Consider the following 10,449-nt stretch of genomic DNA (forward strand, 5'->3'; position numbering starts at 1 on the left):
CCACTTCAACCAAGGCCATTGCTTCACACCCGTATGATAGAGAGAACGGGTTTCTCTTATCGAGCTTCTGACTATTTTTCTGTAAGACCACAAAGTTTTGGGCAATTCTTCGGCCCATCTTCCCTTCAAGGCGTCGAGCTTCTTCTTAATGGTATGCTTGATGACTTTATTTATAGCCTCTACTTGACCGTTGGCTTGAGGCCGATAAATAGCGGCGAAACACTTTTTAATACCAAGCTGGTTACAGAAAGATTTGAAGTCCTCATTGTCAAACTATTTCCCATTGTCAATTATTATAGTGTGGGGGATTTTGAACCTACAAATGATGTTTTTGTAGACGAAATCCTTTAGCTTGTTCGACGTGATGGTGGCTAAAGGCTTGGCTTCTGCCCACTTGGTGAAGTAGTCTACGGCAACCATTGCGAACTTAATGCCCCCTTTTTCCTTGAGGCAAAGGGCCGATCAAGTCTATGCCCCAGATTGCGAATGGCCAGGGGCTTGTCAACATGGTTAATTCTTGAGGTGGAGCTCGTAGAGCATCTGTAAACCTCTGGCATTTGTCGCATTTGCACACATAGTCTGTTGCATCGTTGAAAATTGTTAGCTAGCAATAATCTTGACGAAGCACTTTGTATGTTAGAGATTTGCCTCCTACGTGGTTCTTGCAAATGCCCTCATGGATCTCTCTCAGAACATAGTCCGCATCCTCATGGTCAATACGTCGCAAGAGCGATACATTGAACCCGCGCTTATACAGCTTGAGTTGACTTTGCGCGGAGTGTTCTGGCTTCATTTCTTCCTTCGAGTAATATATCATCCCTTAGGTATGCAATGATTGCATCCATCCAACTGTATCTCCGACTCGTCGCGAAGACTGGTTCTTGTGGAATGGAGATGTTTGGTCTTGGGAGGAACTTAACTAGTATGGAATCAACTTTCTCTTGGTTCATTACATAGGCCAGGCAGGCTACAGCATCAACAACCGAGTTCTTCTCCCTTGGGATCTGAAGAACTGTTCAATCTCAGATTTCAATCTCATATTTCGCCAGTTGGAGGTAGGATGTCATTCTATCTTCATTCGCCTGGTATTACCTAGTAATCTGGTGGACTATGAGATAGGAATCACTATAAATTTTGATGGACTCTGCCCCTATTTCCTTAGTGAGGTAGATCCCTATGAGCAACGCCTCGTACTCAGCCTTACTGCGGCTCTAATCAGGTTTCCTTTGGGACTTTTGAGCAAGAGCCTCGCTCATGCCCCTTATTGTTTGAGGAGCCATCCACATACAGAGTCTACCATCATAGGTCATCGAGCTTTGGCTTCTACTGCTTGATTTCTCATGAGGTATTTGCCCCTGGCGGGCTTAGTTCTCCTTTTGGCTGATAGGAGAATTTTGATATGAAATCCGCCAAAGCCTAACCCTTGATTGCCATTCTCGGGATGTACTTGATATTATGCTAACTCATTTCTATTGTCCACTAGATCAATATGCTCTATGCCTCAAGCTTTTGCATTATTTTCTTCAACGGAAAGTTTGTCAGCACGTGAATGGAGTGCACCTAGAAATAAGGCCATAGCTTCCTGACAGCAATGACAAGGGCATAGGTGAGCTTCTCCATTTCAAGGTATCTCGTCTTAGCGTCGAGCAGCCTCTTGCTCACATAGTATACCGACCACTGCACTCCCCCTTCTTCGCGTACCAATGCCGCACTGATAGCGGACTTTGATACCAACAAATACAATAGCAGTGGGCCGCCCTAGACGAGCTTTGATAACAAAGGAGGTTGTCTCGGATGTTTCTTTAGCTCTTGGAAGGCTCTCTCTCACTCCTCTATCAACTTGAAACCCTTCTTCCCCTTCAAGGTCTCAAAGAATGGTAAACATTTGTCTATGGCTTAGGAAAAAAACCTGCTGAGTGCGGCCACATGCTCGTCAAGCTCTGTACCCCCCTTATGTTGGTCAAGCCTTTTATGTCTAGTAGAGCTTGAATCTTCTCTGGATTGGCTTTAACACCCCGTTGATTTACAAAGAACTCCAAGAATTTTCTCGAGCTTACTCCAAAAGCACATTTCAAGGGATTGAGCTTCATTCTGCATTTTTTGAGGACGTCAAACATTTTCCCCAGATGCTCAATGTGGTTTTTAGCGACCTTTGATTTGATGAGCATGTCATCAATGTACACCTCCATAGTTTTGACAATTGGGTCGACAAACATCTTGTTCACCAAATGGTAGGTCGCCCCAGCATTCTTCAAGCCAAACGACATAAACCTGTAACAGTAAATCCCACGGTCAGTAATAAAAGAGGTATACTTTTCATCGAGCTGATACATTAAGATTTGGTTATATCCCAAGTATGCATCCATGAAGCTAAGTAATGCGTTTCCAACTATCGCATCTACTAGTTGGTCGACCCGTGGTAGCAGAAAGCTATCTTTGGGACATACTTTATTCAAGTTTGTGAAGTCGACACAAGTTCGCCACTTGTTGTTCGACTTCTTAACCAGGACTGGGTTGGCGAGCCAATTTGAGTACTTTATTTCTCTAATGAAGTTGATGTTCAGGAGTTTGTCAACTTCATCTTTGAGCGTTTTAAAGCGCTCTGCATCCATAGACCTTCTTTTCTATCTTATTGGCCTAGCTTTTGGGTCGATGTTCAACCTATGACACATTACCTCGGGGCTGATCCCCACCATATCCCCATGCACCCATGCAAACACGTCGAGGTTTTTCTTCGGAAACCCCACCAGATTATCGACCATTTCTTTGCTTAGGCTATTGCCGATCTTCAGTACGCGAGTTGGATCTTCCTCGCTAACACATATTTCTAGTAGCTCTTCCGTCGGCCTTATTACTAGCTCTTCTTTATGAATGCAAGGATTTATGTTATCCTCAAGAGGTCTGCGGTGTGGCTTAGATTCTATAATAACCATTGTCCTTGGGAGTGGCCATTTTAGTGCAACATTTATGGCTCGGTTGTAACATTCCTGAGATTCTTTCCTGTAGCTTTTGATCGTCGTGACTCCCTCGGGAGTTAGGAACCTTATTGCTTGGTAGTGAACTATTGTGTCTACGCTCAAATCATCCAAGATCGGCCTTTTGAGGATGACGTTATATGTGGTTGGGCAATCTACCATTAAGAATTCAATCATTACTGTCCTGATTTTCGGTTCTACCCTCCAAGTCACGGGAAGGTCGATCGTTCCCTTGGGGATTAGGCTGTTCCCGATGAATCCATAGAGTGGCGAAGGACGCGCCCTCAAGTCCCTCTCTGTGAACCTCATCTCTCGGAAGGCTCCCAAGAAGATGATGTTCGCTGCACTTCCATTATTGACCATCACCCTTAGTATTCTAGCATTACCGATCCTGGCTGCGATTACGATTGCATCGTGATTATGGGAAGGGGATTCTTCACATTCTTCAACAGTGAATCCTACCACCTCGCTCTTATGTCTGGGCCACTTTGGTGGCTTCTGTTCATAGCTCATAACCCGGGGTACCGAATTTGTTCTAGCCTCGCGAGCATATTACTCACGGGTGTGCCTTGAGCTTTCCGCTATGTCGAGGGCCTTGTAAATCATACCCACCAGGATATCATTGTTGGCGTTGGCTAGGGCTTGCTAGACCTGGTTATTTTGCTCGCCAATATTTTCGCGAGCTGATGCCTCCTTAACAAATTCCTTTAGATGGCCCCTCCGTATCAGGTCTTCGATGACATCCTTCAAAGCTCGACACTCGTTGGTGTTGTGCCCAATGTCTCGGTGGTATTGGCAATATTTTTGTTGATCTCTTTTGCCCAAAGCCCCCCCCCCCCCCCGGTTCTTTCTGGAGCGGATAGTCTCTTGGCCTCACGGGAGACTTCATAGATGTGAGCTATGTCTTGCATGAGGGAGTATATTCTGAGTACCGCAGGAAGGGCTGCCTATCTCCGCGGTTATCTATTTTTGTCTTTTTTAGGACCTGTTCTAATCCCTATCATTGCGGTCTTGGCCGCTCCGCTTATCTGATGGGCAATCTTGTCATTTGTTCGGGGCTTTTCGTGGCGAGCTTCTAGCTAGGGCTATTATCAAGCTTTCTACTCGTTGGTGCTTTGCAGCCATCTGATAAAACTTCGCCAGACTCACATGATCTTCACTTTGGAGCTCTTTCCACAACTACGTGTTTGGCCTGATTCCTGTAATTAATAAAGTCTGGATTGACTTTTCAGGTGCATCCCCGACCTTTGCTTGCTCGTTTTGGAACCTCGTTAAATATGAGGTCAATGTTTCGCTCTCTCCTAACGAATATTGCTTAAGTAACTGAGCAACATTGCGAACTGTCTCCTCGCTTGAAATTGCTACAAGTACAGCGAGGAGAATTGTTGCTAAAAACTAATGGAGTTCACCTTGAGTCTTTTATACCACCTCTTGGCATCCCTTACTAATGTGACTGCAAAGCAGCGACACTTCGCCAAGTCACAAACCTGTTGCAGCTCCATCAGGTCATTGAAATTATCGAGGTGGTCCCTAAGGTTTACTTTCCCGTCAAACTTACTCTCCGGTGCCTTGAATACTTGTGGAAGTGGGGCCTGACGAACCTCCTCTGTGAAAGGGGAACTCAATATTTCTTCCATCGCACTGTTTTGGCGGGCTCTTAGATCGTCGAGCATTTTTTGCACACGATCTAAGTCTTCATTGTGATCGCTCTGGCTAGCTCTGTTCAACCTTACCTCGAGCAAGTGAGTTCGCAAATCTGTTGCTTGTGAACCCCCTCAATTACGCTCATTCTTGCGTGAAGTTTGAGTCATGATGGCTTGGTTGATAAGTGCTAACATGCTCTTCAGTGTGTTGCTCACGACATCGATTATAACTGGAATGTCGGTCATTGCCAGATTGACGCACATTACTTGTCTCGCAAGCTTGTCTTGGGCGTGGGTTAAGATCGGCATGCTGATGTTGGGGATACCATCGAGCAGGTCGAGCGTCCTGTGGGCGACCATTACCTTCGCTTTCACCCATTGGTTGTTTCCCTAGCCATCTCCTAGGATTAGTTTGCCCACGAGACTCATGCTCGTGAGCGGAGTGCACTCTGTGACGTTGGGGTTGTTGGTCACCCCTTGGCACCGATGAGCCGGACTGGTCTCCAACTAAATTCTGACTCATCAGGGTGGTATCAGTGAAGCGTAGCTGGTCAAGATTTTGGGTGGTTGGTTGTTGATTTCTCAATTCAGCCATGTTTTGTTGCACCGCTTGTGCAACAATGGTTCTGATCATCTCCACCAATTGGCCATTTTCGAGGTTTGACATCCCTACCCTTTGGTTATTTGTGACATGTTGAGTTGGCGGCATTGGTGACCGACGCCCAGCGGCGTCCTGTTGCACCTCTTGATTGGTGGTCTCTACATTGTCGTGGTTTCTGGTGGTGGTTTTCGATCTTGTACACACCATCATGGCCCTGAATTGGTTAAATCACTATGGCTGTTTGCCAAAATTTCTGAGGGCGAAGGCTCTTTTTCTAGCGCCAAAATGTTGATACAGAAATCTGCACTAACTAGAGTGATCCGATCAACCTTGGCGGGATCGGAACTGGTGTGTGCGTGATTACGAGTAACCAACAATGAATGAATAATGAGTGCAGTAAAGTCAATGGCAAAAAGATTTTTAAAGTGGTTCGGCGAGATGAACTCTTGAGCCTACGTCCATTGTTTTTTGTATTTGCTATGAGAGCTTACAATAGAAATTCTAGGAATATTTTCCAACCCCTTTCTCATTGTTTGAGGGGGTTCATATACAAAGCTTGTACAAAGGAAAGAGCGGAAATAAATGGATTATAATTGAATTGAAATGCAACTTCGATATTTTTGCGATTGGGCGCTGTGATTGCACAACGATTGTTGTCAATCTGATCCCTTCCAAGATATCTTGGATCTGAAGTTATCTAGGAATTGATTGAACAATCGCACGAAGTGTTCGCGACTAGCCTGTGTTGGGTCGAGTTTATGCTGAGTCGGATAATCGGTGAAGTCGAGCTGGTTTCGGATCGGGCTATAATCACGTGATATTCTGAGCTTGATGGAAAAATAACACACAACACTTAATATTTTAAAAATTTTAAAAATACGTTTGATACAATATTCAAAAAAAAAAAAATTCAACTATAAAAATATATAAAAACATGTTTGATATACAGTCTTGAAATAATGAAAAACTTATTGTTATTTTATTTGTTCTTACCAAATATTTTAGAGTTAATTTTTTGTATTTTCTTTTCCCTTTTTGTTTCCCATCGAAAACGAAATTATCAGCTCCCAAATCAATAACGTATAGAAGCAGATTAATTCTCCCATTTCTCCTGATTCTCTCCCTCTTCTCTGGTAACTTATTTTCTCTCCCCAATCGTTTCTCTCCGAAGTCTATTCTCTCACGAATCGTCTCTCTCCGAAACAAGGATTTCTGCAATCCTGTTGTTGGACTTTAATTTATATAATTAATTTTCACTCACACTTTAGGCGATCATATTAAATTTCAATCCATTTCTTGTTTGAGTTCAATTAGCTGAATCGTGTCGAAAATCACTTCTCTGAATTGTCGATTACAAGAAAGGTTTGTTACTTAATACCATTCTCCGCATTTTTTTTTTTTAATTATCGTGACGTTGTTTTCCTTTTGCTTTCTAAATTTGTTAATATGATTTTGGTTATTGTGTGTTGTGGCTGCTTTCACTTTGCTCAATATTCAATGTTTGCTACTTTAATTGGTATATGGTTAATGTAGGAATTCAGCATTGTTTATTCAGTCGTTACTAGTTTCTTTGTGTGAAGATGTGATTTATGTGTTTGTTTTCAGGGAGGTCTGTTTCCCGGGAAAATATTCCGTGACCTAGAAATTAATTTTGTGTGATGTGATAAATCAAAATTTGATTTAGGTTACTTTAATTATTTTTCATAAGAACACAGCATTAAGATATTTTTCTTGGTTGATTTTGTTAGAGTGTGATGAAATATTGGTAATTCAATTTCCGATCCATTGACATGTTAAGGAGTAAACATTCAATTTAAATTTGTTTGATTTTGATTTTCCTCACAAATTTTGGTTGTGCTATAAATTGCTGTGTTAATCTTTGCAGGCACTTTGAGCAGAATCTGATTCTTTTAAGCTTCAATTTAACAAATGGTATGAGGATCTTTCTAATTTTTAATTTTCTTAAACATTTTCTATGTGTTGTTGGGACTATTCATCATTGGGTATTATTCTCTTGTGATGATAAAGCATTAAAATAGGATGTTATATATTAAACACATAAGTTATTAATCACAATTTGAACTTAAGCTTGCTAAATGGGTTCAATGGCCTTCAGGGTTTTGGAAAACTAGGAATTTGAATAATTTTTGCTTGGTGCCTTAGTTCTAGGGTTTATGTAAGTGAACAATGTCTTTTCAGAAGTTAGAGATGGTGTTGTTTTATAGGTTTATCACTCAAGTTTTGTCGATGAGGAAGGAGTTACTAAGGCTTGTGGATGTCCTTTACTTCCTTTGAAAAGCCATATAAAGGGTCCTGCTCCAGCTTCCGATCAAGGTTATATTTTTATCTTATTTTCTAATATTTATTCTTTTGGTTTTGTTTGTGGATATTGACACGTGTTTTGTGCAGATAGAACTGATATTGTTGATGAAGCTATCACATTCTTTCGGGCAAATGTCTTCTTTAGAAACTTTGATATTAAGAGCTCAGCTGATAAGCTTCTTATATATTTGACATTCTACATAAATGTGGCTTTGAAGAGGCTTGAGGGCTGCAGAACCTTGGCTGAGGGAACCAAAGCCATCATTAACTTGGGCTTGGAAAAGGTTCCTGTGCCTGGTGAGCCTAATTTTCCTTTTCCAGGCCTTTTTCCTCTTCCTCAATCAAAACAGGAAGCAGGTAAAGCTCATTCATGTCTATCTATGTGTTTAGTGTTACGTGTATGTCATAGAGCTTATTGCATTGCTGAAGAATTTGTATAGGTTTTTTCAAGTTGCATCATTTGTTTCATTTTTAATTAGTCATCTTATTCGCTGTACTTCATGATTATATTGTTGCCTTTTAGAATTTTACTTAAGATGTTTTTACCCTTATTTGTTATACTAATTTCCTTTAATTTTGTAAAATAATCCATGCTATATCTCTTCCTACATTTGCCTTGTAAATTTCTTAGTTTCAATAATAATTTCACCCTTAAATGATTATGATCTGTCTGTTATCTCAAATTATTGTCATCCATGTAGTGGCTTAAAACAACCCTCCCTGTTGTGTTTTTCAGCTTGTTTCTCTGAATTGAAGAGTATATGTGAAAGAAGGATAATCATGAGCATAATCAAGCTGGTTTTCCTTGTTGTGTCTTCAGTGTATTTCATTATTTCTAATTTTCTGGAAGCAATAAAACCATACTTACAATTTTTTTATACAACTCTGACGTGGCAGCTCGCAATTAGGTAGACGGGACCCACTGTGAACTGACCTATCGTGAGTTGCCACATCAGGGTTGTATGAAAAGGTTATATGAAAAAGTTGTAAGTGTCGTACTGCTCTTCTGGAAGATACTTTGCTGAGACTGTAATGCTTGCCTTACAGTCATGATCAATATCCAATTATGTGTAGTCACTTAGTGAATCTTCCCCTTGAATGATCGATTTTATTTTTGGCATGACCTATTGCATCATCATATGGCATTACAGTTTGAAGTTCTTAATAAAAGTTGTTCAAGTTTATAACATTGGAAAATAGTTTCTTTTCTACTAGGCGTTTAGGTATAAAAAAAACCAACATTTTATTTATCTGTATGCATTAATCTCAATCTAGAATTACTTATTTCACAATCATATTATTGTATGGTATGTTGGCATTTCTGTAAACTGTCAAATGTTCTGTTTCAGTCTAATGCACAATCCCTGGCACAATGGGATATGATTGGCTGCTTTGAGTGTACTTAGACATTGATCTGTTGATTTGTTTTTAAATTTTGGAGTCTAAAATGCAGAGCTATTTAGGAATTATCTGAAGCAGATAAGAGAGGAAACCAGTGGGAGACTGTTGAGTGTTACATATAGACCCAATGGCACTCCAAATAAATGGTGGTTGGCATTTGCCAAGAGGAAATTCATGAACATCATTGTTCCTTGAATATATTGCTGTATATCCAATCAACTGGTATCTGCCTGACGAATTCTTCTTATGGTAAGCTGTAAAAATTCTGTTGCAGATCATTTGTAATGATAAGCTGTGAATTTTTTTTTTGTTTTGAACTGTCTCTTGATCCCCAGTGTTGAAATCTTTTTCATTGAAGAGTCTATCTTGTATTGGTAGTTAAACTTGAGAAACAAATGTTTAACATATTTATTGCCAACTTCATTATATCTTTTCTATGGAAATATTTGTTCACTTTTTCTTCATTTCTCTTTGAGGGGAAAGACAAGGGAGGAAGAAAGGATAGGGATAAAAAAAGTTGCATAGGTTGCATTGTGGATAATTTGGTTTTGAATGAAGGCAGTTCGCAATCAAGTTGAGGGGTTACATTTCATTTTTTTGACATAAGAGATAAGCCATGTATTATTTCTACTTAATCCATTGCCATATCAATTTCTGATGTCCTTTTCGGTTGAGTATTAAGATTATCAGCAGTTTAGGGTTTGATATGATTTTCATGTTATGTAGATAAGAGATACACATGTTCCTTGATGTTCATATGGACTGTCATGCACTGCTAAAGGTTTGAAGCTGATAATAGGTTTGGAGGATGTCTCTCTAGAATTATATGATCTGGGTTTAGCCTTTGATGTTGAAAAACTCTGGTTCTTTGTTTATATGAATTCAACTAAACTTTGGCCTTGTTGAAATTCTGAAATCGATACAACTGATTATGCCTTGACCGTATGCCATTCTATGTTGGCGTCTGATAATATGATGCACTGAATATGAGCTGTATTTTCTAAGGACCTGAATAATTTTTGTAGAAAGAAGGCACACCGTTGATAATTAAACGAAAAAAGAAAACAACTCTTATTTACCCATTATTCATAATTATCATGTATTTTATTTGCACGGTCTTATGAAGTGCGGGTGAACGTAGACCTAATTGTCATGCTGTAATTTTGTTGGTGTTTAGTAAAAGCAGTCTGTAAATTTCTTGACTTTAGAGAGATTCTAGTGCTCTGGATATGAAGAAGTTTAGATAGTATTGGTTGGTAACAGGGGTGNTTGTAAACGATCCTGTTATTTTATTTTTCGTTTCCGCTGCGTATACGGGACCGTTTACTAACAGTGTCACCAAGTCGCAATGCCATAGGTATTCTATCCGTTGCGTGACCGGTGTTCGCTAGTCCCTCGGAGCCCTTTGGTCCACTGCTCGCCATTTGTTTCCCCTTACTCTTATGTGCTGCAGTGTGCGCGATATGGGCCTTTGCCTTTTTAAGCGCTTTCACATGACTTGAAAGTG

The 10,449-nt window shown here is 40.3% G+C and overlaps 1 protein-coding gene across 4 annotated transcripts; it reads left to right on the forward strand.

Annotated features, from left to right (window-relative positions):
* The first annotated feature begins 6,218 nt into the window (after positions 1-6,218).
* Positions 6,219-9,848, forward strand: LOC116139229 (actin-related protein 2/3 complex subunit 3). 4 transcript variants are annotated; one of them, XR_004129422.1, is made up of 6 exons: positions 6,219-6,581; positions 7,105-7,151; positions 7,445-7,553; positions 7,629-7,898; positions 8,995-9,191; positions 9,426-9,848. XR_004129422.1 is itself a non-coding variant. In XM_031424902.1 (5 exons), exons 2-5 carry the CDS (start codon positions 7,149-7,151, stop codon positions 9,445-9,447), a joined length of 411 nt encoding a protein of 136 aa, XP_031280762.1. In that variant the 5' UTR covers positions 6,219-6,581; positions 7,105-7,148; the 3' UTR covers positions 9,448-9,450. The 4 variants fall into 4 exon arrangements, 3 of the variants coding, with proteins under 3 accessions (XP_031280762.1, XP_031280761.1, XP_031280763.1); XM_031424902.1 differs by lacking the exon at positions 8,995-9,191 and having other exon boundaries at positions 9,419-9,450; XM_031424901.1 differs by lacking the exon at positions 9,426-9,848 and having other exon boundaries at positions 8,995-9,385.
* The last annotated feature ends 601 nt before the right edge of the window (positions 9,849-10,449 follow it).

The sequence above is a fragment of the Pistacia vera genome, unplaced genomic scaffold (genome assembly GCF_008641045.1).
Source record: "Pistacia vera cultivar Batoury unplaced genomic scaffold, PisVer_v2 Contig349, whole genome shotgun sequence".
Taxonomy (NCBI): domain Eukaryota; kingdom Viridiplantae; phylum Streptophyta; class Magnoliopsida; order Sapindales; family Anacardiaceae; genus Pistacia; species Pistacia vera.